This window comes from Salvelinus fontinalis, chromosome 29 (assembly GCF_029448725.1).
Source record: "Salvelinus fontinalis isolate EN_2023a chromosome 29, ASM2944872v1, whole genome shotgun sequence".
NCBI lineage: Eukaryota > Metazoa > Chordata > Actinopteri > Salmoniformes > Salmonidae > Salvelinus > Salvelinus fontinalis.
The window spans coordinates 7,589,872-7,617,217 of record NC_074693.1 but is presented as its reverse complement, the minus strand read 5'-3'; the positions used below and the strand labels follow the sequence as shown (position 1 = coordinate 7,617,217).

At 47.4% G+C, this 27,346-nt stretch overlaps 1 protein-coding gene across 1 annotated transcript; it reads left to right on the top strand.

Moving 5' to 3' along the window:
* Positions 1–371: 371 nt before the first annotated feature.
* On the top strand, positions 372–26,392 carry LOC129827370 (cohesin subunit SA-2-like). Its single transcript, XM_055888147.1, has 32 exons — positions 372–561; positions 3,541–3,657; positions 3,751–3,829; positions 4,163–4,306; positions 4,507–4,680; positions 4,866–5,070; positions 5,183–5,334; positions 6,517–6,590; positions 6,687–6,810; positions 6,955–7,053; positions 8,665–8,744; positions 8,837–8,944; positions 9,398–9,509; positions 9,641–9,758; positions 9,837–9,940; positions 10,047–10,139; positions 10,249–10,338; positions 11,094–11,297; positions 11,499–11,569; positions 11,649–11,817; positions 12,529–12,621; positions 12,785–12,959; positions 13,237–13,376; positions 14,411–14,512; positions 15,531–15,679; positions 15,867–15,995; positions 16,203–16,429; positions 16,657–16,909; positions 17,004–17,111; positions 17,395–17,521; positions 19,579–19,656; positions 23,292–26,392. The coding sequence occupies exons 2-32, from the start codon at positions 3,614–3,616 to the stop codon at positions 23,313–23,315; spliced, it is 3,849 nt and encodes a 1,282-aa protein (XP_055744122.1). The 5' UTR covers positions 372–561; positions 3,541–3,613; the 3' UTR covers positions 23,316–26,392.
* Positions 26,393–27,346: the final 954 nt, after the last annotated feature.

The window sequence follows — 27,346 nt, the reverse complement described above, 5'->3', positions numbered from 1 at the left end:
ATGTATATATTCTTATTCCATTCCTTTACTTAGATTTGTGTGTATTAGGTAGTTGTTGTGGAATTGTTAGATTACATGTTAGATATTGTTGCACTGTCGGAACTAGAAGCACAAGCATTTCGCTACACTCGCAATAACATCTGCTAACCATGTGTATGTGACTAATAAAATTTGATTTGATTTGATGTTGCGCCTCTGGGTTCAGAAACTCTGTGGTAGGGCCATCCCCACCCCCATCTGTCACGTACTTGCTGGTAGCTGGCAGCTGCACACCTTGTAAATAACCGCTAGGTGTCAGATCCCCCATCGTCACGGGGCTACGGACGTATTTCCTCTGGCCGCTAGAGGGCAGCTGTGCACCAGGAGTTTTCCTCCCCCCTCGTTGTCGAAACAACAAACCCTACTACGGAGCAAGTGGCGGGGTGAAACTGAGAGAGCGTCCAAAACCGCCTCTGACCGCCAGTTTCAAACTCATTTGCGGATATCGTGGTTATATCAAAACAAGAACAGATAGCGACTCAACAAAGCAGTGACTCGTTTGGAAATAAATTGAATAACGGGGTAAGTTATAAAATGGCGGAGTGGAATCTCGAAGTTAGTTGGTTTGTAGCAATTTTGTTGGTTGCTAGCTTTCTCATGCTAGCTAGCAGGCTAGAAGTACGGCGACTGCTAGCCATGGAAAGTCGTAAGCTAGCCGCTGTAGGCTACTTTTTGTCTAGTTTATCGTGCATCTGTGTTACGCATACCGAAAAGTACACTCACTTCATTGAAACGTAGATACCTAGTTAGCTAGGCTAATATGCAATAAAGTGTTTGTTTACGTCCATTAAATGTTTTTCCACTTGGGAGTTAACGTTAGCTAGGTAACGTTACAGTATCGAAACTCCGGAGGCAAGATGGAGGACGTAAGGACCAGGTGTTTTTATGTAACTATATGGTTGTATTGTTCTTCCACAACAAGTGGGTTGCATAAACAAGCTAATTTAGATCTTTACACGAACTTTGAGGGCCACATGGTATTAGCTAACTAGCTAAATATCCACTGTTTTATTGAGAAGATGGCTGGCTATCCGAACTCCGTTCGATTGCAGCCAGCGGTCTAGGACGGGGCGCTAACGCTAACATGGCTAGTTGGCTAACTAGCCAGGAAACTAGCTAGCTAACTTAACAAGATGGAGAATGGTAGCTCCAGCTATGCTATGCTAACGTCAGTTAGCTACCCAGTTAAGATGGAGATATTTTCACGAGTGTTTTTACCTTGTATGTAATGTAGCTACTTAGCTTACAGAAAAGTCGGTACCTACGTTACTTGAATGATACAATTTAAACTCTTGGTGGAATGTTATCCACGGAAGACAAGTTGTTATTTTAATGTACGTAACGTTAAGGGTGACGTTCTGATGACAGCTGGTGTTTAGCTATCTACAGTCCGGGCAATCCCTCGCCAGGATACCGGTGTCTAATCTTGACAGTGACCGAGCAAGCCCAAGAGCGGCTGTCACACCTAGCCAATGGTAGCTACCCTAGTTCAGGATGCTCTCTGTTGGTTATTTCGACGTTGGCAGCTATCGATAATGTAGTTATTTACGCGCTTTGTGTTGCCCAGGGACCCGGGTTTGGCGCCACTTTTTCAGTCCCCATCAAGGCTTCGCGTTTGTCAACCAGCCAGCAATAGTACTGTCTCACGAGTGTCTCCGCTTATGCAATAAGATACACAGGATGTTGCTTGCTAATGCTATTTTATTGCTTTGCAATACAGTTGTAGCTGTAAGCATTATGTATTAATTTAGCTTGCAAGGATGGCTTTTAGATTCAATTAAATAAGTCAAAAGTGTATTGGAATTCATGCGTTCTAATTCGATCCCATGGGATATTCTCTCAAGTATTTAGCTAGATACAGTAGCGTTTCAAAGTTGAGTTTGAAGTCACCTTTTTCTCATTCCATACTTCTTACTGGTTAGTGAGGGTAGATGCCCCACTTCTCCCCCACAAAACTTTAATCAACCTGCAATCCGGCAACAAAAGCACAAACTGGTTGTATGTACAGACACGAGCAGTTTTATTGTACTGTCAATTTCTCGTTGGTCGTTACAATTCATTTTCTGATTGACACACTTCTATTGTAATCCTTCATAGTACAGTATGCCCCGACTGTCATTAAGACACACCCAGGATAGGGTCGCTCACTTTGGCCTCCTGTAGTTCAACACACCTGTCCTGATGACATACTAGTATTGACAATATTGATGATTCGTAGAAGAATTTTTTAAATAATATTTGTGATCTTTAATATAATAATTTTGTTAATGATGGTTAAGTATACCACTCTCGCTGCTCTCTGCTATTTGCCTTGTATATGTCAACTGGTGTCTCTAGTGGAGGATGGATCTAACACTCCTTTATATGGTCATGGGGGGGAAGTTCCTATGTCCAGCCATGGGTGACGTTTCCTGGAAACCAAAGAGCGAGAGGGCCAATGAGCTCACAGCTGAGCATGACAGGGGGGCTAGAGCCCGCCCCCTGTTACCATGTGAAAGCAATATTTTTGTTTGTTTTTTCTCAGTGATGAGCCACTGGCAGATATCGAAGCACATTTATTTATATAGCCCTTCTTACATCAGCTGATATCACAAAGTGCTGTACAGAAACCTAGCCTAAAACCCCAAACAGCAAGCAATGCAGGTGTAGAAGCACGGTGGCTAGGAAAAACTCTAGAGAGACTAGGAAGAAACCTAGAGAGGAACCAGGCTATGAGGGGTGGCCAGTCCTCTTCTGGCTGTGCCGGGTGGAGATTATAACAGTACATGGCCAAGATGTTCAAATGTTCATAAATGACCCGCATGGTCAAATAATAATAATCACAGTAGTTGTTGAGGATGCAGCAAGTCAGCACCTCGGGAGTAAATGTCAGTTGGCTTTTCATAGCCGATCATTAAGAGTATCTCTACCGCTCCTGCTGTCTCTAGAGAGTTGAAAACAACAGGTCTGGGACAGGTAGCACGTCCGGTGAACAGGTCAGGGTTCCATAGCCGCAGGCAGAACAGTTGAAACTGGAGCAGCAGCACGGCCAGGTGGACTGGGGACAGGAAGGAGTCATCATGCCAGGTAGTCCTGAGGCATGGTCCTAGGGCTCAGGTCCTCCAAGAGAGAGAAGGAAAGAGAGAATTAGAGAGAGCATACTTAAATTCACACAGGACACTGGATAAGACAGGAGAAGTACTCCAGATATAACAAACTGACTCTAGCCCCTGACACATAAACTACTGCAGCATAAATACTGGAGGCTGAGACAGGAGGGGTCAGGAGACACTGTGGACCCATCTGATGATATCCCCCGGACAGGGCCAAACGGGAAGGATATAACCCCACTCACTTTGCCAAAAGCACAGCCCCCACACCACTATATTGAGGCCTGTTCAAGAGGATGCAATGTGTATGTTGTAGAAGTTGATCCGCAGGTTATCGAACAACGCCTCTCTCTCTTGTCTTCTCTGAATGTAAGCCCAATACCCATGCATTCTCTTCTGTTTTCTCCTCCAGGTTCCACGCTACCTTGTGGACGCAGAGGATCTGAGGTCTGTTCATATTTCAGTTGATCAGACATGTTAGAGAAATGATAGCGGCACCAGAGTTACCGTCGGAGTTCCACTATCCTCAGTAAGTGGCTACTTCCATTGTGTGTGTGTGTGTGTGTGTGTCAGTCAACCGGCATGCAACAGACTGTTTCTAATGTGTGTGTGTTTTTGCCAGGGATACGGACACCCGTTTCTCCTCAGACACAGACTTCTCTGAGGCTCCTGATGTCAGTATCAACCCAACCAAAGGAAAGGTACAACTCTTACCCAAGTTATACACACCACAACATATTAGAACCTCTTCCCCAAGCTCTACAACATAGTATTAGAACCTCTTCCCCAAGCTCTACAACATAGCATTAGAACCTCTTCCCCAAGCTCTACAACATAGCATTAGAACCTCTTCCCCAAGCTCTACAACATAGCATTAGAACCTCTTTCCCAAGCTCTACAACATAGAATTAGAGCCTCTTCCCCAAGCTCTACAACATAGAATTAGAACCTCTTCCTCAAGCTACTGTCTCTGGCCATATTAGTAAGCATTATGCTGTTTAACCCTTTATTGATTTCCCTCCCTCCCATCCCAGGGGGGTAAGAAGGGGAAGAAGGTGACAGGAGAGAAGGGTAAAGGAGCGGGAGGAGCAGGGAGGATGAACGGCCACTACCAGGAGAATGGCATGGAGAACCTAATGCTGTTTGAGGTTGTCAAGATGGGCAAGAGCGCCATGCAGGTTAGTGTATGTATGTATGTATGTATGTGTGTATGTGTAACAATGCATGAGAGCCTACACACAGAACTGGCTAGGCCCTTTAACAGGCCAATAGTTTATTTGATTATCTAATAACCAGATCAGCTTTATTAGAGTTGAACCTCGGGGACTGTGTTTTAGTTGTACTTATTGTCTATCTCTGCTGTTTGTCCTGGCTCCAGTCTGTGGTGGATGACTGGATTGAGGCATATAAAACCGACAGGGACATGGCTCTGCTAGACCTGATCAACTTCTTCATCCAGTGTTCTGGCTGTAAAGGAGTGGTCAGTGGAGAGATGTTCCGAAACATGCAGAACTCTGAGATCATCAGGAGAATGACAGAGGAGTTTGACGAGGTAGGTTTTGTGTGAGACGTGGTAGGTGCATCACTCTGGGTTGAAGTTTAGTCGATCACCTGAAATGTACCAGCTGATTGGTTTAGTTTTAAATGTCATTACCCTCTCTTTGAGTTGCATGCAATAGTGAAGCCATAACTCCCATAAACCTTCTCTCTCTCCACCCTCCTCCTCCCGCTCTATAGGACAGCGGAGACTATCCTCTGACCATGGCAGGTCCACTGTGGAAGAAGTTTAAGGGTAGTTTCTGTGAGTTTATTGCTGTCTTGGTGAGACAGTGTCAGTACAGCATCATCTATGATGAGTACCTCATGGACACGGTCATATCGCTCCTCACCGGACTGTCGGACTCACAAGTCCGAGCCTTCAGGCACACCAGCACACTGGCAGGTAAGGGAGAGAAAATGGGTGTTGTCAGGGGATATGTCTGTCTGAATTGGTCGGTTATTTCCATCTTCCCTGGGCACACGGGTACGCTGATTAACTGTGTATGTGTGTGTAGCTATGAAACTGATGACAGCCCTGGTGAATGTAGCTCTGAACCTGAGCATCAACATGGACAACACACAGCGGCAGTATGAGACAGAGAGAAACAAGATGGTCGCTAAGAGAGCCAACGACCGGCTGGAGCTACTGCTGCAGAAACGCAAAGAGGTGAGAGGGATGAGGTCAGTGTTAGGCTCCTCCTCAGTTAGGCTCCTCCTCGGTTAGGCTCCTCCTGGGTTAGGCTCCTCCTGGGTTAGGGGTTAGGCTCCTCCTTGGTTAGGGGTGTAACTGTAAGGCTTCTTGGACCTTTGGTTTTAAGGTTAGTTTGGCTCACATTTTCTTTAGTGTTGGCTGATCTCATTGCTTCTGAGAACCTGCTTCATAAAACACTCACATTACCCACTTACAGCAGCCTAACAAGAGTTGTTTCAATTTAGAGATGAGGATACGTGAAGACATGCCTGAGGAGCATAACTAGTCAGTTCGGGGGGGGGGGGGGGCAGACAGGCACGCACATACATACATACATGCATGCATACTACTAGGCCCTGTGGCTGAGCTGGCATCAATGGCTGTGTTCTGGCTTACATAACACTATGTCCCACTGGGCTTCCATCTGCCGGCTCCTACTACTACAGCATTTCACTAATTATACACTACAATGCTTTGATAACTGTACTAGCTGTCTCTTCTGTAGTGTCTGGTTGTCTTGATAACTGTACTAGCGGTCTCTTCTGTGGTGGTTGGTTGTCTTGATAACTATACTAGCGGTCTCTTCTGTAGTGTCTGGTTGTCTTGATAACTATACTAGCGGTCTCTTCTGTGGTGGTTGGTTGTCTTGATAACTGTACTAGCTGTGTCTTCTGTAGTGTCTGGTTGTCTTGATAACTATACTAGCGGTCTCTTCTGTGGTTGTTGGTTGTCTTGATAACTATACTAGCTGTCTCTTCTGTGGTGGTTGGTTGTCTTGATAACTATACTAGCTGTCTCTTCTGTAGTGTCTGGTTGTCTTGATAACTGTACTAGCTGTCTCTTCTGTAGTGTCTGGTTGTCTTGATAACTATACTAGCGGTCTCTTCTGTGGTTGTTGGTTGTCTTGATAACTATACTAGCTGTCTCTTCTGTGGTGTCTGGTTGTCTTGATAACTATACTAGCTGTCTCTTCTGTGGTGGTTGGTTGTCTTGATAACTGTACTAGCTGTCTTTTCTGTGGTGGTTGGTTGTCTTGATAACTATACTAGCGGTCTCTTCTGTGGTGTTTGGTTGTCTTGCTCTTGGTGAATAACGTCCATCCAGCCTGGTGAACCCTGATCAAAATGTGTTCTTACTGATTCCTCGTTCTAATTTCAGCTTCAAGAAAATCAGGACGAAATTGAAAACATGATGAATGCTATATTCAAGGGTGTGTTTGTACACAGATATCGGTACGTGACCTGTCCATTGTTCCATCACAGAAATGATCATAGATACATTCTCCCTCTGTATAGAAGATATGATGATGACAGGTGTGTGTGTTACAGTGATGCCATAGCAGAGATCAGAGCTATCACTATAGAGGAGATAGGAATGTGGATGAAGCTCTACAGTGACGCCTTCCTCAATGACAGCTACCTGAAATACGTAGGCTGGACCATGCACGACAAGGTGAGGAGGAGGGCGGGAGAGAGCGAGTGTGTATGCGTTGTTAGCAAGGTGTTTGAGTTAGGAGTGTGTGCAACTCTAATGAGTTTATATATATATATTTGTGTGTGTTAAAAACGTGTGTAATTCCAACGTGTGTGTGTGTAGCAAGGCGAGGTGCGTCTGAAATGTTTGACAGCGCTGCAGGGACTCTACTACAACAGAGAACTGAACACCAGACTGGAGCTGTTCACCAGCCGCTTCAAGGTCAGAGCGCCACCTGGTGGACACATCAACACACTACAACTGGTTACCACAAGGCTAAACTTTCATAACTTTCTTTGCCGTTTAGCAGACTCTTTATCCAAAGCGACTTACAGTAGTTGCATTCATGCATTTTCATATGAGTGTGCCCAGCGCGAATTAAATGTTGCAAGTACCATGCTATACCAGCTGAGCCCCACACAAGACCATGTCCGACAACCACTCAACCATACTGGATGCACTATAGCTAATCCACTACTATGCCCTGTTGATTTTGAGTAGGTACACTACATTGCCAAAAGTATGTGGAAACCCCTTCAAATTAGCAGAGTCTGCTATTTCAACCACAACTGTTGCTGACACAGCCATGCAATCTCCATAGACAAACACTGGCAGTAGAATGGCCTTACTGAAGTGCTCAGTGACTTTCAACGTGGCACCGTCATAGGATGCCACCTTTTCAGCAATTCAGTTTGTTAAATTTCTGCCCTGCTAGAATCAACGTCAGCACAAGACTGTTCGTCGGGAGTTTCATGAAATGGGTTTCCATGGCCGAGCAGTCGCACACAAGACTAAGATCCCCAATGCTTAATGCCAAGCGTCGGTTGGAGTGGTGTAAAGCTTGCCACCATTGGACTCTGGAGCAGTGGAAACGCGTTTCCTGGAGTGATGAATCACGCTTCACCATCTGGCAGTCCGACGGACGAATCTGGGTTTGGAAAATGCCAGGAGAACACTACCTGCCCGAATGCATAGTGCCAACTTAGAAGTTTGATAGAGGAGGAATAATGGTCTGGGGCTGTTTTTCATGGTTTGGGCTAGGCCCCTTAGTTACTGTGAAGGGAATCGTAACGCTACAGAATACAATGACATTCTAGGTGATTCTGTGCTTCCAAACTTGGCAACAGTTTGGGGAAGGCTTTTTCCAGTTTCGGCATGACAATGCCCCCGTGCACAAAGCGAGGTCCAAACTGAAAGGGTTTGTTGAGATCGGTGTGGATGAACTTGACTGGCCTGCACAGAGCCTTGACTTCAACCCCATCGAACACCTTTGGGATGAATTGGAACACGAGCCAGGCCTAATCCCCCAACATCAGTGCCCAACCTCACTAATGCTCTTGTGGCTGAATGGAAACAACTCCCAGCACCAATGTTCCAACATCTAGTGGAAAGCCATCCCAGAAGAGTGGAGGCTGTTATAGCAGCAATGTTCCAACATCTAGTGGAAAGCCGTCCCAGAAGAGTGGAGGCTGTTATAGCAGCAATGTTCCAACATCTAGTGGAAAGCCATCCCAGAAGAGTGGAGGCTGTTATAGCAGCAATGTTCCAACATCTAGTGGAAAGCCATCCCAGAAGAGTGGAGGCTGTTATAGCAGCAATGTTCCAACATCTAGTGGAAAGCCATCCCAGAAGAGTGGAGGCTGTTATAGCAGCAAAGGGGGGACCAACTCCATATTAATGCCCAATGAATGAGATGTTTGACAAAAACGTGTCCACATCATTTTGGCCGTGTAGTGTATTTTCTGACTAACCCACTACTATGCCCTGTTTTATTTGAGTAGAAGTATTTCAGCTAAATCTGAAATCTTGGTCATTAATTTCCTCTCTTCACAGGACCGCATTGTCTCCATGACTCTGGACAAGGAATATGACGTCGCAGTACAAGCAATTAAACTGCTCACTCTGGTACTACAGTAAGTTTCTACAGATCAGCTGTCACAGTGGATGCGGAGGGGTGTTTTAATGTGTGTGTTTAATATGTACTGGGTGTGTGTGTGTGTTACAGTAGTACAGATGAGGTGCTGAGCCCGGAGGACTGTGAGAGCGTCTATCACCTGGTCTACTCCGCCCACCGACCGGTCGCCATAGCAGCCGGGGAGTTCCTCTTCAAGAAGTAGGATTTTTTAAATTGAATCCATTGTCACACGTTCTTCTATCGTGTCTTTTCTCTTAAGTCAGATCAATCAATCAAAGCACTTTTGAAAACAATATGTTGCATCTCAAGACATTGTCCTGACAAATGTCATGCTAAAAATCCCTTCCCTGGAACAGTGTGAGAGAGAGAGCGAGCAGAGCTGAAGAGAGGAAGGTAGAGAGGTTAGGATAAGAGGAGACGGGACAGGCAGCAGGAGAAAGGGAGTGTGAGGAGGAGAGTACAGGCATGAGAACTTGAGAAATCAACAGAAGGAGCGAGAGAGAGAGGTTTGTTGATCTGGGACCTGTTTTTTTTCTGCCTTAGACATATTTCTTGTCTGTTTTATGTAGTCTGGGCAAATGTTGAGCTGAGGTTTATATACTTTGATATAGTTTTATATTTCTATATCTAATACTAGTAACTTCTCTCCAGACTGTTCAGTACGCGGGAGCCGGAAGAGGAGGGCGCCCCCAAGAGGAGAGGAAGACAAAGCCCCAACGCCAACCTCATCAAAACTACTGTTTTCTTCTTCCTGGAGAGCGAGGTACACACACACGCAACGCTTCACACACACACATTCTCTCTCTACCTCCATGAACATGCAACATACTTACAAGACTCACTGGGGGGGTAATCCACCCACCCACACTCTGCCCGTCTCTCTGCATTTTTCAGCTCCATGAGCATGCTGCGTACCTGGTGGACTCTCTGTGGGAGAGTGGAGCAGACCTGTTGAAGGACTGGGAGTGTATGACCAGCCTGCTACTGGATGACCCTGTGCCAGGGGAGGAAGGTATGATCTCTGACCTCTATTCTTGACCTCTGACCTATAACCCCTAAATGTGGTCTCTAATGTATCTGGTGTGTGTAGCCCTGACAGACAGACAGGAGACGGCTCTCATAGAGATAATGCTGTGTACGGTGCGCCAGGCTGCAGAGTGCCACCCGCCCGTAGGCCGCGGAACCGGGAAGAGGGTGAGAGACTTTAGACTGGGCATCAACATTCTCTTCTTATTTTTCTTGCCTTCCACTTAGCAAAAGAGAAACGGCAACTATCCCCCCCCCTCCCTCCACCCCCCAGGTGATGACAGCGAAGGAGAAGAAGACTCAGCTAGATGACAGGACCAGGATGACAGAGCTGTTTGCTGTGGCATTGCCTCCTCTGCTGTCCAAAGTAGGACACTACACCTTCACCCCCACTACCCTCTGTAATAAACCCGTGTTCTAGTCTGTGTCCCCTGCCTGCAGTACTGTGTGTGAGTGTGCTGCCTCTTTTGTTTCAGTACTCCATAGATTCAGAAAAGGTGACCAACCTGCTGCAGCTCCCTCAGTTTTTTGACCTGGATATCTACACCACAGGACGACTGGAGAAGGTCTAACCCCGACCCTACACTGTAGTCTAATTCAAACACTAACCCCCGACCCTACGCTGTAGTCTAATTCAAACTCTAACCCCCGACCCTACGCTGTAGTCTAATTCAAACTCTAACCCCCGACCCTACGCTGTAGTCTAATTCAAACTCTAACCCCCGACCCTACGCTGTAGTCTAATTCAAACTCTAACCCCCGACCCTACGCTGTAGTCTAATTCAAACTCTAATCCCCGACCCTACGATGTAGTCTCATTCAAACTCTAACCCCCGACCCTACGCTGTAGTCTCATTCAAACTCTAACCCCCGACCCTACGCTGTAGTCTCATTCAAACTCTAACCCCCGACCCTACGCTGTAGTCTCATTCGGACCCCCGACCCTACGCTGTAGTCTCATTCAAACACTAACCCCCGACCCTACGCTGTAGTCTCATTCAAACTCTAACCCCCGACCCTACGCTGTAGTCTCATTCGGACCCCCGACCCTACGCTGTAGTCTCATTCAAACACTAACCCCCGACCCTACGCTGTAGTCTCATTCAAACTCTAACCCCCGACCCTACGCTGTAGTCTCATTCAAACTCTAACCCCCGACCCTACGCTGTAGTCTCATTCAAACTCTAACCCCCGAGCCTACGCTGTAGTCTCATTCAAAGCACTGTTCAACTTGACAAAATGTTGTGAAATGTCTTGCAGTGTTATGCATTTGATATCTCTCTCTAAAACATATTTCCCAACTCCCTCCCTCTTCTTCTAGCACTTGGAGGCGTTGCTGCGTCAGATCAGGGAGATGGTGGAGAAACACACAGACACGGAGGTGCTGGAGGCTTGCTCAAAGACCTACCACGCTCTCTGCAACGAGGAGTTCACCATCTTTAACAGAGTGGACATCGCCAGGTCACAGCTGCTGGATGAACTGGTGGACAAATTCAACAGACTGCTGGAAGACTTCTTACAAGAGGTGAGGGGAAGGGATGAGGGAGGGAGGAAAACGAGAATGAACCGGTGGACAAATTCAACAGATTGTTAAAGGACTTCATACAAGGGGTGAGCGGGGGGGAGGAGAGAGCTCAGACAGGGAGGACTTCCAGTCTACTTGTTTCATCTATTGGGCTGAGTGGCCCAGTTTGTGTTGTTGATCCTGATCTGTCTCTGTGTTCAGGGTGAAGAGCCTGACGATGATGATGCCTACCAGGTCCTGTCTACTCTCAAGAGAATCACAGCCTTCCACAAGTAAGGCCCTCCCTCTTCTTTCACCCTCCCTCTTCTTTATCCCCCCTCCTCTCTCTAACCTCCTCTCTCTCTCCCCCAGTGCCCATGACCTGTCCAAGTGGGATCTGTTCAGCAGTAACTTCAAGTTGCTCAACACGGGCATTGAGAACGGAGACATGCCAGAGCAGATAGTGGTCCATGCTCTACAGTGTACCCACTACGTTGTCCTGTGGTACTTGGCCAAGGTCTCAGAGGGCAGCCACAGAAAGGTATGCAACTCACTTCTCAACCGACTGGCAGCTCAGAACCTTCTCATTCATTTCACTGTTATTTACTAGCTAGGAAAATGGCTTTAGAGTTGGTGAGTTAGTCATGGTTTATACAGCAAGTCTTATGGTGTGTGTGTGTGTGTGTGTGTGTGTGTGTGTGTGTGTGTGTGTGTGTGTGTGTAATCTAGGAGGATGTGTGTTTTGTAGGGGAGGGCGTGTGTGTTTTGATCATGTAATATTGTTTTGTAGGGGAGGGCGTGTGTGTTTTGATCATGTAATATTGTTTTGTAGGGGAGGGCGTGTGTGTTTTGATCATGTAATATTGTTTTGTAGGGGAGGGCGTGTGTGTTTTGATCATGTAATATTGTTTTGTAGGGGAGGGCGTGTGTGTTTTGATCATGTAATATTGTTTTGTAGGGGAGGGCGTGTGTGTTTTGATCATGTAATATTGTTTTGTAGGGGAGGGCGTGTGTGTTTTGATCATGTAATATTGTTTTGTAGGGGAGGGCGTGTGTGTTTTGATCATGTAATATTGTTTTGTAGGGGAGGGCGTGTGTGTTTTGATCATGTAATATTGTTTTGTAGGGGAGGGCGTGTGTGTTTTGATCATGTAATATTGTTTTGTAGGGGAGGGCGTGTGTGTTTTGATCATGTAATATTGTTTTGTAGGGGAGGGCGTGTGTGTTTTGATCATGTAATAATGTTTTGTAGGAGGACATGATGAGCCTGAGGAAACAGATGCGGATGTTCTGTCTGATGTGTCAACGTTACCTCACCAACGTCAACACAACCGTCAAGGAACAGGTACTGTCCTGTAGCAGCTATTCACATCTAGAGATTTTAAATCCGGTTATTTTCAAACCTGAAATTCTCAGAATCCCCGTGCAACCCCATTGGGATGAGGAAGACGTGGCCAAGGAGGCAGACCGCTGATAACCAACCGTCCATCCCCTCTCTCCCCCCCCAGGCGTTCACCATACTGTGTGATGTGTTGCTGGTCTTCAGTCATCAGATGGTCTCAGGAGGCAGAGAGCAGCTGGAGCCGCTGGTCTACAGTCCTGATGATTCGTTACAGACAGAACTACTGTCCTTCATACTGCACCATGTCTTCATAGACCAGGACGATGACAACTGCAGCACAGGTACACACACTGCTAACCACACACCGCTGCACACTGTTCCAGTAGGATTGCTTATTTGCACTTGAAAATATCTCTTGTTTGGCCATCGCTAACCAACAAGACCCTGCTAAAGAAATGACATTACTGACTGGCCTTGTGACAGTCTGTGATGCTATGGGCTATATGTGTCCTGGGCTATGTCTCCCTGGTTCTACCCTGGTTCTACCTTTTTTCAGCAAGATAGATGTCCCCATAAGAGCTCTGTTACACAGCCAGTAACAATCTGTTGTATCTACAGATGGCCAGCAGGATGACGAGGCAGCGAAGATAGAAGCTCTTCATAAGAGACGAAACCTCCTGGCGGCCTACTGTAAACTTATCATCTATAACGTAGTAGAGATGAACACTGGAGCTGACATCTTTAAACAGTACATGAGGGTAGGAATGACCTGTAAATATCTGTCTTTACACTGACATCTATAAACAGTACATGAGGGTAAGAATGACCTGTCTGTTACACTGACATCTTTAAACAGTACATGAGGGTAAGAATGACCAGTCTGTTACACTGACATCTTTAAACAGTACATGAGGGTAGGAATGACCTGTAAATATCTGTCTTTACACTGACATCTATAAACAGTACATGAGGGTAAGAATGACCTGTCTGTTACACTGACATCTTTAAACAGTACATGAGGGTAAGAATGACCAGTCTGTTACACTGACATCTATAAACAGTACATGAGGGTAAGAATGACCTGTCTGTTACACTGACATCTATAAACAGTACATGAGGGTAAGAATGACCAGTCTGTTACACTGACATCTTTAAACAGTACATGAGGGTAAGAATGACCTGTCTGTTACACTGACTTCTATAAACAGTACATGAGGGTAAGAATGACCTGTCTGTTACACTGACATCTATAAACAGTACATGAGGGTAAGAATGACCAGTCTGTTACACTGACATCTTTAAACAGTACATGAGGGTAAGAATGACCAGTCTGTTACACTGACATCTTTAAACAGTACATGAGGGTAAGAATGACCTGTCTGTTACACTGACTTCTATAAACAGTACATGAGGGTAAGAATGGAGAAACACCCACATGTCTTTACACAGTTATGACTAGAGAAACATAATCTATAGAAAATACTTGGAATCTCTAAACCTGGCAATTTGACTGTTAAAGTCATGGGTACAGTCGTAACCAGTACAGTCGTAAACCAGTACAGTCGTAATGGTTGTCAGTCCACACGTTATCCCATCATTGACTGGAACAGGGATGCCCGTGCTATAGATTCTATGGTTATCACCTCTTGGTGCCTGTGACACTCATTTAACCTGAACACCATATCATTACCGGAGTCGTTCCAGTCACTGCTTGGTTGAAAAGTATCAGAAGTCCTGTTTTTTCCTGAAGGAGACTCTGACTTGTGGCTGAACCGTCTTCCTCTCTCTCTAGTATTATAATGACTATGGTGACATCATCAAGGAGACCATGTCTAAGACCAGACAGATAGACAAGATCCAATGTGCCAAGACCCTCATCCTCAGTCTACAACAGGTACGACACACACACACCCCTCATCCTCAGTTTACAACAGGTACGACACACACACAACCCTCATCCTCAGTCTACAACAGGTACGACACACACACACCCCTCATCCTCAGTTTACAACAGGTTCGACACACACACAACCCTCATCCTCAGTCTACAACAGGTACGACACACACACACCCCTCATCCTCAGTTTACAACAGGTACGACACACACACCCCTCATCCTCAGTCTACAACAGGTACGACACACACACCACTCATCCTCAGTCTACAACAGGTACGACACACATAACCCTCATCCTCAGTCTACAACAGGTACGACACACACATAACCCTCATCCTCAGTCTACAACAGGTACGACACACACACACCCCTCATCCTCAGTTTACAACAGGTACGACACACACACACCACTCATCCTCAGTCTACAAACAGGTACGACACACACACCCCTCATTCTCAGTCTACAACAGGTACCACACACACAACCCTCATCTTCAGTCTACAACAGGTACCACACACACACCCCTCATCCTCAGTCTACAACAGGTACCACACACACACACACACACAAAATCCTCATCGTCAGTCTACAACAGGTACCACACACACCCCTCATCCTCAGTCTACAACAGGTACGACACACACACACACACACACACACACACACACACACACACACACACACACACACACACACACACACACACACACACACACACACACACACACACACACACACACACACACACACACACACCCCTCATCTTCAGTCTACAGCAGGTTAGTTACACACACACACACACACACCCCTCATCTTCAGTCTACAGCAGGTTAGTTACACACACACACCCCTCATCTTCACACACACACCCTGTTTTAGTCAAGCTAGATCTTGGTTTTAACTTTCAGATCTCCAGACCGCATGCCAGCCTTTCTGGAACAAATCCCATTGAAAGAACCATCTCTTTATTCCACACATGCATTCACCCATCCCTCTCTTCTCTCTGTCCTCCAGTTGTTCCATGAGATGTTGTCAGAGTTGGGGACAGGATTTGACCGCTCGTCCTCAGCGTTCTGTGGGATCAAGGAGCTGGCCAGACGTTTCTCTCTCACCTTCGGTCTGGACCAGGTGAAAACACGAGATGCTATCGCCATGCTGCACAAGTCAGTCTCTTCTTCTGATCTCTCTGTCTCATAGCTTTTCAACATGATTAGCATATGATGGATGTGAGCTGTACGTAGGCATAGTTAATGTATGCATCTACATGTGCTGCTAGATACCTCATTTTTTAAAACAAAAATTCTCTCTCCCTACCTCTCGCACCCCTCTCTCCCTCTTGTCTCTCTCCAGGGATGGTATAGAGTTTGCATTTAAGGAGCCAAGTCCCCAGGGAGAAGGAAACCCTCCTCTTCACCTGGCCTTCCTAGACATCCTGTCTGAGTTTTCCTCCAAACTAATGAGGCAGGACAAGAGGACTGTGTGAGTACACACCTCTGCCTCTCCTAATCAGACACATGTACCTTTGTGTGTGTCACAGCTAATGGCTGTGTAAGTAATGACTAGTCTGATATGTCGTATGATATCATGAAGCAGGACAAGAGGACTGTGTCCCCTCCCAGACACATAACCTTAAGGACCTTCCAGATGACTTTATGTGTGTGTGTGTGTAACATCTCTCCGCTGTAGTCACATGTATCTGGAGAGGTTCATGACCTTCCAGATGGCCCTCCAGAGAGACGACTGCTGGCTGCCGCTCATCTCCTACAGGAACTCCCTGCAGGCCGGCGGGGACGACGACACCATGTCTGTTGTCTCCGGCTACTCCTCCAGAGGGTCGTCGGTCAGATCCAAGAAGACCAAGGCTGCTACTCCCACTGCTACAGTCGCCGCAGCCAAGAGGAGACTTCCTGAAGGTAGCTACAGAACCAGGGTCTTGAAGTCAGACTGTGGTCACTACATGGCCATGTTAGAGAGGACTGTCCCAGTCTGAGGTCAACTCCTACTGTAAACACTGTTACCCCTGGTAGGTAGATGGTGTAGTCTCCATGGCTGGAATCGCCTGGTTGGGACGTGCTCACTGCATCTCTTAAAGTCATCCAACCCTTTCAGAGTTGCGTGTGTGTGTGTGTGTGTTCTCTAGCGGAGGAGAGCAGTAGCAGCAGTACAGATATGTCGTGGCAGCACCAGAGCATGCAGACTCCAGTGATGATGCCCTCCCCCCACCTCACCTCTACCATGATGAGAGGACCAGGGGACATGAGGGGGGAGGCCAAACGGGGGAGAGACGACAGCTACATGGGAGTGTACGCACTCCCTTCGGACTCCCAGCAGCAGCCACACCCTCACACACTCCCCCAAACCCCTCAACTCCACCAGACACCCATCGACTACAAGTAAGGCTCTCGCTCTTTTCATCTCTCTATTTTGACATGTACCTACCTGAACCACCAGTATTGTTGTCTGACCTGTTGTTTGACCTGTTTGTAGTACCCAGGTGACGTGGATGCTGGCTCAGAGGCAGCAGGAGGAGGTTCGTCAGCAGCAGGAGAGAGCCATGAACTACGCCAAGCTCAGGACCAACCTGCAACAGGCCATGTAAGAACACACACACACACACACACACACACACACACACACACACACACACACACACACACACACCCTCCCTAACCCCGAGCCCAGGACCAACCTGCAACAGCCCATGTAAGAACACACACACACACACACACACCCTCCCTAACCCTGAGCCCAGGACCAACCTGCAACAGCCCATGTAAGAGCTACTTCCTTTTCATATCTGTTTGTTGACTAACCAGTTGTTGATTTAGGGTTCTCTATATTGATGGTAGTTTGTACTAATTATGGTGTGTGTGTGTAGTCGGCGTGGTACAGGGCTGATGGAGGAGGATGAGGAGCCTATCGTAGAGGACGTGATGATGTCATCAGAGGGTCGTATGGAAGACCTCAACGAGGGCATGGACTTTGACACCATGGACATTGACTTGGTGAGACCTAAATAATCAATAATGGATGCATTAGATGGCTTTCGTTTTTTTTTATTTTTTTTTACCCTTTCCACCGAATTATGTGGGGCTCCACAAAGATCTCTGTCAAGAAACACTAAATATAAACACACGTCAAGTGTTGGTCCCATGTTTCATGAGCTGAAAGAAAAGATCCCATATATTTTCCATATACTCCGAAAGCTTATTTCTCTTAAGTTGTGCAGAATTTGGTTACATCCCTGTTAGTGATAATTTTTTCTTTGCAAAGATAATCCTTCCACCTGACAGATGTGGCATTTCAAGAAGCTGATTAAATAGCGTGATCATTGCAGGTGCACCTTATGCTGGGGACAATAAAAGGCCATTAAAATTTTTGTAGTTTTGTCACACAAGGGAGTGTGCTATTGGCATGCTGACTGAAAGAATGTCCACCAGAGCTGTTACCAGAGAATTGAATGTTAATTTCTCTACCATAAGCCGCCTCCAATGTCGTTTTAAGCCGGGTGTACAATACAAACGACTTTCACAATCCTAACATTGCTAAACCTCTCACGTTAAAGGACCATCTTTCCTGTAGTTTATTTGGTCTCGCCAACTTAGTGGTGCGCACATTAAACAATGTGGTACAGACGGGGGTCACACATTACAAGAGGATTGTCGATACCATACTGTCTCGCAAAAACAATGTGATGTGGTTTGATTTAACTTAGCTACAGGGAACTGTGGCTCGAAGCAGCCTCACATGTTTTCTGACATTCACGCTTGCCACACATTTGAAACACTATCTTGCCAACATTTTGAATCGATTAACGTTGCTTGTGAACTTCAGACCTGAAACAATTTGACGCTTAGATTAAAGGCAAGTACAAATGCATACTAGTAGTAGTCGGTGCACCTTCTCAAGAGTTGACATCTTCTGGGTGACGCAAAACATCGCTGTTGTCTGTGGCTTCTTCTCTGGCGCGCTCTCATTGGCTATCGCTGATCATCGTTCTCAAAACTTGTTGTTGCACATCTCACACTACAAAAGCATTGCAGATTTTGTGCCGATATCGGGACGTCTGGAATTGCTCGGTAGCCGTCAGATTGCTTCTCTGACCAGCTCACATTTAACGAGCGTCGGTGATGGCCGTGTGCCCCGAGGAGGCAACCTCATGGGGATTTTGTCTCTGATCACAAACTTCCCTGGAACAGCTAAATCGGGCCAGAATTGTGTAGTGTACACCTGGCTTTAAGATTTTTGAAGGCAAGTGCTCACCTTCGATGGCCACTGGCACGTTGGAGAAGTGTGTTCGTCACGGATGAATCCCGGTTTCACCTGTACCGGGCAGATTGCAGACAGATTATATGGCATCGTGTGGGTGAGCGGTTTGCTGATGTCAACGTTGTGAACAGAGTGGCCCATGGTCGCGGTGGGGTTATGGTATCGGCAGGCATAAGCTACGGACAACAAACACAATTTGCATTTTATCGATGGCAATTTTAATGAACAGAGATACCATGACGAGATCCTGAGGCACATTGTTGTGCCATTCATCCGCCATCACCTCATGTTTCAGTCTGATAAAGCACGGCCCCATGTCACAAGGATCTGCACACAATTCCTGGAAGCTGAAATTGTCCCAGTTCTTCCATGGCCTGCATACTCACCAGACGTGTCACCCATTGAGCATGTTTGGGATCCACTGCATCGACATGTACGACAGTGTGTTCCAGTTCCTGTCAATATCCATCAACATCACATTGCCATTGAAGAGGAGTGGGACAACATTCCACAGTCAACAGCCTGATCAACTCAATGTGAAGATGTGTCTCGCTGCATAAGGCTAATGGTGGTCACACCACATACTGACTGGTTTTCTGATCCACACCCAAACTTTTTTTTAATGGTATCTGTGACCAACGGATGCGTATCTGTATTCCGTCATGCAAAATAATTTATTTCAATTGACAGATTTTCTTATATGAACTAACTAAAATATTTTAAATTGTTGCATGTTGAGTTTTATATTTTTGTTCAGTGTATCATGATCACAATCTCTCTCTCCTTTCTCCAGCCCCCCTCTAAGAACAGGAGAGAAAGATCAGAGCTGAAACCAGACTACTTTGACCCTGGTTCTATCATGGATGAGTCTGTAAGTAACTCTCTTCTCTTATACTCAGAAACCATTATTACTCTATAGTAATACTCTTCCTTATACATACACAGCGCTCTAAATGAAACATTTTCATTGGTAATACTGGTGCTCCCAACTTAGTTAGGAGCACCTCATGAAATTTAGGAGCACCAGAAAATAATGTTTTTTTTTTTAAAGTTGAGATACAGCCTATATGACTTCTAAAGCACATATTGTGCGCTAGACACTAATATGTAACGAGCTCCTGGGTGGCGCAGCGGTCAAAACACTGCCCCGCAGTGCCGAGGCACTACTATAGCATGTTCAACCCTAGGCTGTGTCACAAGCAGCCGTGACCGGGAGCCACATAGGTCGGCGCACAATTGGTGTTGTCCGGGGTAGTGGTTTGGCTGCTGGGGGTTTTCCTTGGCTCATCGTGCTCTACTGACTCCCTGTGACAGGGCCGGGGCGCCTGCAAGCTGACCCCGGTCATCAGTCGAACAGTGTTTCCTCCGTCTCATTGGTGCGGCTGACATCCGGGTGTAGCGAGCAGTGTGATGAGTAGTAGGCGGGCAGGCGAATCATGTTTCGGAGGACGCGTGACCTTCGCCTCTCCTGGGCCCATTGAGGAGTTATGAGATGAGTCAAGGGACCTAATTCACAGAGAACAGATATATACTCTTGTGGCCATTCCACCCTGAACACGCCTGGTTAGTACTGGGACGGGAGAGCCTTGGAATAAAACCAAACTATGGATTATTGTTAAGACATTATAAAAGCTATAATGTTGACACGAATACCTGTCATTGAAATTACAAAGTCATTTGTGGAATATTAGGTTTCTACATTTTGTAAAAGCACCGTTTTCCTATTGATAATTGTACGCTGTCTCTTTAAAAATGTCCGACATACAAGAGATCTGTCGTTCATTGCTATGATCATAGATCTCCTGAGAAGCCATCCATTTTCTGTGACCCAAAATGTTTGGATATACTGTTAAAGTTACCAGATGGTTAGCTAACGAATGAGGTTATATGAATGAACAAAGAGTAAACAAATACTTAACGAGCGCATGTAGTTTAGGAACGGCCCACGAATCTGCACGCCCACGAATCTGCACTCGCTTGTTTCTCTGGGGCATTCGGAAACAACGGAACAGTGTAGATGTATCAATTAAAACATTCTGGTTGCACAGCAAAATATTTTGTAGCACTTTTACAGCCCTGGCCACACATAACACACTACTTTATAGCAGGGTTTAGAACCGGTTCAGGGAACAGAGAACCCCACTGAAAATAAAATCATTTTTCAAGAATCCGAATCAGGAACGAATGTGAACTATACTGTTCTGGAACAGAACCGTTATTTTAAAAGCATGAGAACCGGTTAATAACTCACTGTCACTCAAACTTCTTCCAGTGTCTGCATGCCAGGGACTACCTGCCCCTCCCCCCTCCAACGCGCAGGCTGCCTGCCCCTCCACCCCTCCGACGCGCAGGCTGCCTGCCCCTCCACCCCTCCGACGCGCAGGCTGCCTGCCCCTCCCCCCTCCGACGCGCAGGCTGCCTGCCCCTCCCCCCTCCGACGCGCAGGCTGCCTGCCCCTCCCCCCTCCGACGCGCAGGCTGCCTGCCCCTCCCCCCTCCGACGCGCAGGCTGCCTGCCCCTCCCCCCTCCGACGCGCAGGCTGCCTGCCCCTCCCCCCTCCGACGCGCAGGCTGCCTGCCCCTCCCCCCTCCGACGCGCAGGCTGCCTGCCCCTCCCCCCTCCGACGCGCAGGCTGCCTGCCCCTCCCCCCTCCGACGCGCAGGCTGCCTGCCCCTCCCCCCTCCGACGCGCAGGCTGCCTGCCCCTCCCCCCTCCGACGCGCAGGCTGCCTGCCCCTCCCCCCTCCGACGCGCAGGCTGCCTGCCCCTCCCCCCTCCGACGCGCAGGCTGCCTGCCCCTCCCCCCTCCGACGCGCAGGCTGCCTGCCCCTCCCCCCTCCGACGCGCAGGCTGCCTGCCCCTCCCCCCTCCGACGCGCAGGCTGCCTGCCCCTCCCCCCTCCGACGCGCAGGCTGCCTGCCCCTCCCCCCTCCGACGCGCAGGCTGCCTGCTCCTCCCCCCTCCGACGCGCAGGCTGCCTCCCCCCTCCGACGCGCAGGCTGCCTGCTCCTCCCCCCTCCGACGCGCAGGCGGCCTCCCCCCTCCGACGCGCAGGCGGCCTCCCCCCTCCGACGCGCAGGCGGCCTCCCCCCTCCGACGCGCAGGCGGCCTCCCCCCTCCGACGCGCAGGCGGCCTCCCCCCTCCGACGCGCAGGCGGCCTCCCCCCTCCGACGCGCAGGCGGCCTCCCCCCTCCGACGCGCAGGCGGCCTCCCCCCTCCGACGCGCAGGCGGCCTCCCCCCTCCGACGCGCAGGCCGCCTGCCCCCTCCGACGCGCAGGCCGCCTGCCCCCTCCGACGCGCAGGCCGCCTGCCCCCTCCGACGCGCAGGCCGCCTGCCCCCTCCGACGCGCAGGCCGCCTGCCCCCTCCGACGCGCAGGCCGCCTGCCCCCTCCGACGCGCAGGCCGCCTGCCCCCTCCGACGCGCAGGCCGCCTGCCCCCTCCGACGCGCAGGCCGCCTGCCCTCTCCGACGCGCAGGCCGCCTGCCCCCTCCGACGCGCAGGCCGCCTGCCCCCTCCGATGCGCAGGCTACTGATGTTAGAAGCGTGGGTTTAGAAATGTTTTAATTTGAGTAATGGATACATTTTTTCATTGCTAGTTAACTATAGTATCCTTATCACGGTTCACATTGGATTTATTAACTACAGTAAGGTAAAACATGTTTTTGCACACAAGCTTGTTAGCTAGCTAGCTCTGGTCCAACGTTAAGCCAACTCCAAGCCGCTTCTCTTTGGGCCTAATTCAGATAATGCAGGTCATGACAAGATGCTGGGCACTTCAAGCCTCTTCCTCCACCCTCTCTCTCCTCACCCTCAATTTCAGTTGCATCTAGCACCCGACAGTTCTCTTTCCATCACGCACGTAAACAACTCACTGAGCTACAGCTTGCCCCCTCCATAGCAAGTGGCTCTATCCGCACTGCATGATTGGTGGTCATTTGTTGCCCTAAATGTGGTTTAAATCGTCCGTTCTGCTCTTGAGCAAGGCATATCCCCTATTAACTGCTCCCCAGGCGCCTATGATGTGGATGTCGATTAAGGCTCTGATTTGAGGTGTTGGGTCAAACGCGGAATACTGATTCGGTTGAATACATTCCTTTTGCTCTTTCTGTTGCGAAGCCTGGGAAGTTCTCCACAGGAAGATGATGAAAAGGGGTGGGGTCTAGTGACGCAGCCAGCATGCATAAGATACAAACTAACGCCGCATAGGCTACTGAAATTTTGTCCCATACGGTAGGAAAACAAAAAGCTAAAACAAGGAAATGCCTCTCTTGGGTAAACAATTTTCACCAGAGCCAATCAAATGCTTAATTTCTACTCGGATCAAATCAAACACAAGCATGACAGCTGGCGCTACATTCAAACACAGTCCAATACTGAAGTTCTCCAGACTTCCAATAGTGAAGGTGAGATCTGGAAGGGCGGTTCAGCCTCACTAGTAAAACCTAAGACATGTTGTTGCTAAGTGCTTTTACAGATGTGTAATGACACCTTTTCTCTCTGCAGGTCCTTGGCGTGTCCATGTTTTAAACTGGTATTTGTAGACGAAGAGGAGAGGCATAGTGTATTTATGGAGACGTTAAGCTGCAGATCAGAAGTCTTCTCTGGTTTATCCTCCATGGTCTAACACACAGTGTTGCTCGCTCAGAAGGGACTGAATGAAAACAAAATACTGTTTGTAATCCTTGGGTAAGCTTTCACCTTTCAGTTAGTGGCAAACCAGTTCCAAACCTAGAAGAATCCTCCAGGCGTTTAGTCTGAAGGAAGTTCTATAATTCTACAACGTTTTATTTTTCTTCCAAATGGAGATGGAATGAGTTGTAAGATAACCTTTTAGTTTTTTGAAATGTCTTCTAACCCTGTCTCTATGCTAGTATAGTGAGTAACCCGGTGCGGTGTAGTCATTTAGAAACAGATAGTTAGTAGGAAAGGTAGCTAGCTGTGGTAGTAGTGGATGGACATGGTCTTTATGCTATTTTCAGTTTTTTCCTTTTCCTTTCCCCCACGTTGGACTGTCAGTAGAATCTGTTGGTTCTGTGGTTGTGATGACGATGACTGCTGGTGGTTGTTGGTAACCTGTTGAATAGATCAGCTGTAAGAGTCATGGCTGTAGCAACACACATCCAACCGGTTTCCAAGTGCAGATTCCTTCATACGAAACGAGTAGAAATAACGCCACATCCTTCAGTATAGGTTCTTGCAACGTTTGGACCAGAAGGTCTGTCCGTCATATCCAACTGTGTGTGTTGGTAGTGTTTCTATTCCGGGGTTGTTGAATACAGTCTGACTGAGGAACCCGGTAGTTGCTGTGAAGAGGCCCAGGGTGCGTCTCAAAAGTAGTGCACTATGTAGGGAATAGGGTGCCATTTGGGACGAAGACCCAGTGTTTAACAAGGAACTAGGCTGTCGCACAAGTCCTGAAGCTTACCCAAAGATTTGGATCCTTCTCCCTATCTGAAGAGACTACTCCCCGACGGACAGCGAGGTGATTTTCTCTCTGGTAGTGCCACCACTGTGCTGACTCAGAGACAAGCAAGCAGCACGTTAATACACAGAAAATACATTTCTCCAGAAAATCCAGCATATTTAGTGTTGAAATGGCTATCTCTAAATTTTAAATAAAGTTATATATGAATCGGTGCTGATTTTATAACTGTGCTTTTTTTAAATTAAAATGTTCAACTTAAGTTAAGGTTTCATAAATGTGTAAAACTGTTTAAAATGGAAAGCATGTGTAGTCATGCTGCGAGGAAGATTTTTACATTTGTATTTTGGTTTTATTTCGTCTTAATAATGTTTTGGGGTTTCTACCTTTTTTTTTTTTCCTACGTGTAAATTAGTTTGGATAAGACTCATTATGAAAAAAATTAATGTGACTTGTGAAATATCAGCTTTAAGGTTTTCAACATCATGAGTAATAATAATGTCCTTTTGCGAAACTCCACCATATAAAACTGTATAGAGAACTTAAAGCCAGTCATTATAGTCCTATAGAAAGGTTGTTGTTTTCATTCCAAATGGCACCCTGGTGCCCTCACCAGGCCAAATATTCCCTATGGGCCCTGGTCAAAAGTAGTGCACTATATAGGGAATAGGTTGCCATTTGGGACAGTTCTCAACAACAGCAGCAGCACTCTGGCAGCTAGACAAAGCTTACATGTGACACGAACTATTATGTCATCCATAAGTTTTAATTAAATGTTTTGTCTACTGAGGGTAAATCTATCTACTTTGTAATCATTCCATGCCTGGGCCTTAAACATGCTATAGTGGAAGGAAACCAACTGCCCTGTCCAATAAACTGCCCCTAGCCCCATAACAGTATTGCTAGCATATAATTGCTCTGGTTTGTGTAGACCCCCCCCCCTTCTAGTAATTCTATGCCTATACCCCTAGGCACCTGTGTATATCTGATAGGAATGGATAAGTAAGGTATATCCAATTTGGCTTCATCCCAACCAGTTTTATTGGGGAGAAGGTGAAACTACTACCCATCAAATCACTGCAGAGTTACACTAGCATCTAGGGGTTAGGGCTGAGGTAGCCTCGGAAAGCCTCGGAGTTGGGGCTGAGGTAGCCTCGGAAAGCCTCGGAGTTGGGGCTGAGGTAGCCTCGGAAAGCCTCGGAGTTGGGGCTGAGGTAGCCTCGGAAAGCCTCGGAGTTGGGGCTGAGGTAGCCTCGGAAAGCCTCGGAGTTGGGGCTGAGGTAGCCTCGGAAAGCCTCGGGGTTAGCGCTGAGGTAGCCTCGGAAAGCCTCGGAGTTAGCGCTGAGGTAGCCTCGGAAAGCCTCGGAGTTAGCGCTGAGGTAGCCTCGGAAAGCCTCGGGGTTAGGGCCGAGGTAGCCTCGGGGTTAGGGCCGAGGTAGCCTCGGGGTTAGGGCCGAGGTAGCCTCGGGGTTAGGGCCGAGGTAGCCTCGGGGTTAGGGCCGAGGTAGCCTCGGGGTTAGGGCCGAGGTAGCCTCGGGGTTAGGGCCGAGGTAGCCTCGGAAAGCCTCGGGGTTAGGGCCGAGGTAGCCTCGGGGTTAGGGCCGAGGTAGCCTCGGAAAGCCTCGGGGTTAGGGCCGAGGTAGCCTCGGAAATCTTCTGTAGATGACATTTGGAAGGATAGCCTCGTGAAACTAGAGTTTAGGGTGCTAGGGGTTGTTTCTGGACAGGTCCTAAATAGTTTTCTCTTACTAATCCTCTTCCATGTCAGAGGTAGCCATGAAAGGTGATTATTATAACGACAGAAAACAGATGGTCCAGATGTGATGTCGATGAAGTAGATACAGGCAGCCTGTGTGTTTTACCTAATTGTTATTTTATGTAAGTACATATTTTGGAGTAAAAATGACTGTGGCTTTTGTTTTGTCACTTACTACCACTACATTGGTATAGTTCCTTTATTTGAGCCTTCCTGTATATAAAACAAACATCAAGCTTTATTTTCATTTGTTGTGTTTTTCCTTTTTGGCCATTTTATGTATGTGTTGAATTTCCTCAAATATATATATATATATAATATACACACACACTTCTGCGCTGTTTGTTCCCATCCTATTGCCACTCCCTCTCAGATTTGTACTTGCCTGGAGACAGGCACTTTTTGAATAAAAGTAAACCAACTCGACATGAGTGATGTGATCTATGTAAGCAGTTTGTTGGTTGAAAATAAACTATTTTAGTATATTTAACCACAGCTATTCATCGCCACAAGGGGGTGGTGTCTCCTCAGAAATGAGAGGACCCTATTCCCTTCACTACTTCTGACCAGAGCCCCATGCACTATACAGGCAATAAGGTGCCATTTTGCCTTTAAGTGTATATAGCTGGTGTGTTCCTGTTAAAGGCAAAACAGGCTGATCAACCCATTAAGTGTATGTGCCTAGCTACTCAACAGTGTAGATTCACAAACAGAAATTCAAAAGCACTACTTCCTTCCCACTTTTGATATTTTAACTACTGTATCATTCCATGTAGCTCTCCCATCTTTCTACATCGTGCTACTCCTGTGTTTGTCAATCTCCTACCTACAGTTACAAGTTATGCAGAGCACAGCTCCCCCATGCTGGGAGCTATCCGTTTGTGTCTGTCGAGAGGGTGGGGGGCGATGGAGTCCATGGCTGTTATCATAAAAGAGAGTCTGGCAGGAGATGAAAGGCTGTGGAGGCCTCTATATTAGACAGAGCTGAAGAGAACCTCGGATCAATGGCTGCTCGTTAGAATGGTGCAGGGAATGAGGGAAGTGGTGAATGAAAGAGGGATGAAGGGATCCATCCAGCATCATTCACTAAAGCTGCTACCTGTGATCTAGTGAATGGTGCAGGGAAGGAAAGTGGGATGAAGGGAAGGGTTCCTTCCCATCTATACGCTACTTGTCTGAAAGATCTGGAGAGGTCCGTCCTCACATCAGACTTCTCTCTCTCGTCATCCCTCCTTTCAGAATGACAAAGTACCGCTGGGTAGGGAAACTAAAAGGGTTCCTTTCTCACCCCTGAACTTTCTCAAACACGTGGTGCATGTCCATGATCCCTGTCAGTGCCCTTCTCTAGTGTGTACGTGAACGTCTATAATCAGTCTCGCA

Excerpts from the sequence above, each read along its gene's own strand:
- LOC129827370 (XM_055888147.1), top strand. The coding sequence starts at position 3,614 with ATGATAGCGGCACCAGAGTTACCGTCGGAGTTCCACTATCCTCA. Across the intron at positions 3,830-4,162 it reads TCAACCCAACCAAAGGAAAG|GGGGGTAAGAAGGGGAAGAA; the intron begins GTACAACTCTTA and ends CTCCCATCCCAG. Across the intron at positions 4,681-4,865 it reads TGACAGAGGAGTTTGACGAG|GACAGCGGAGACTATCCTCT; the intron begins GTAGGTTTTGTG and ends CCCGCTCTATAG.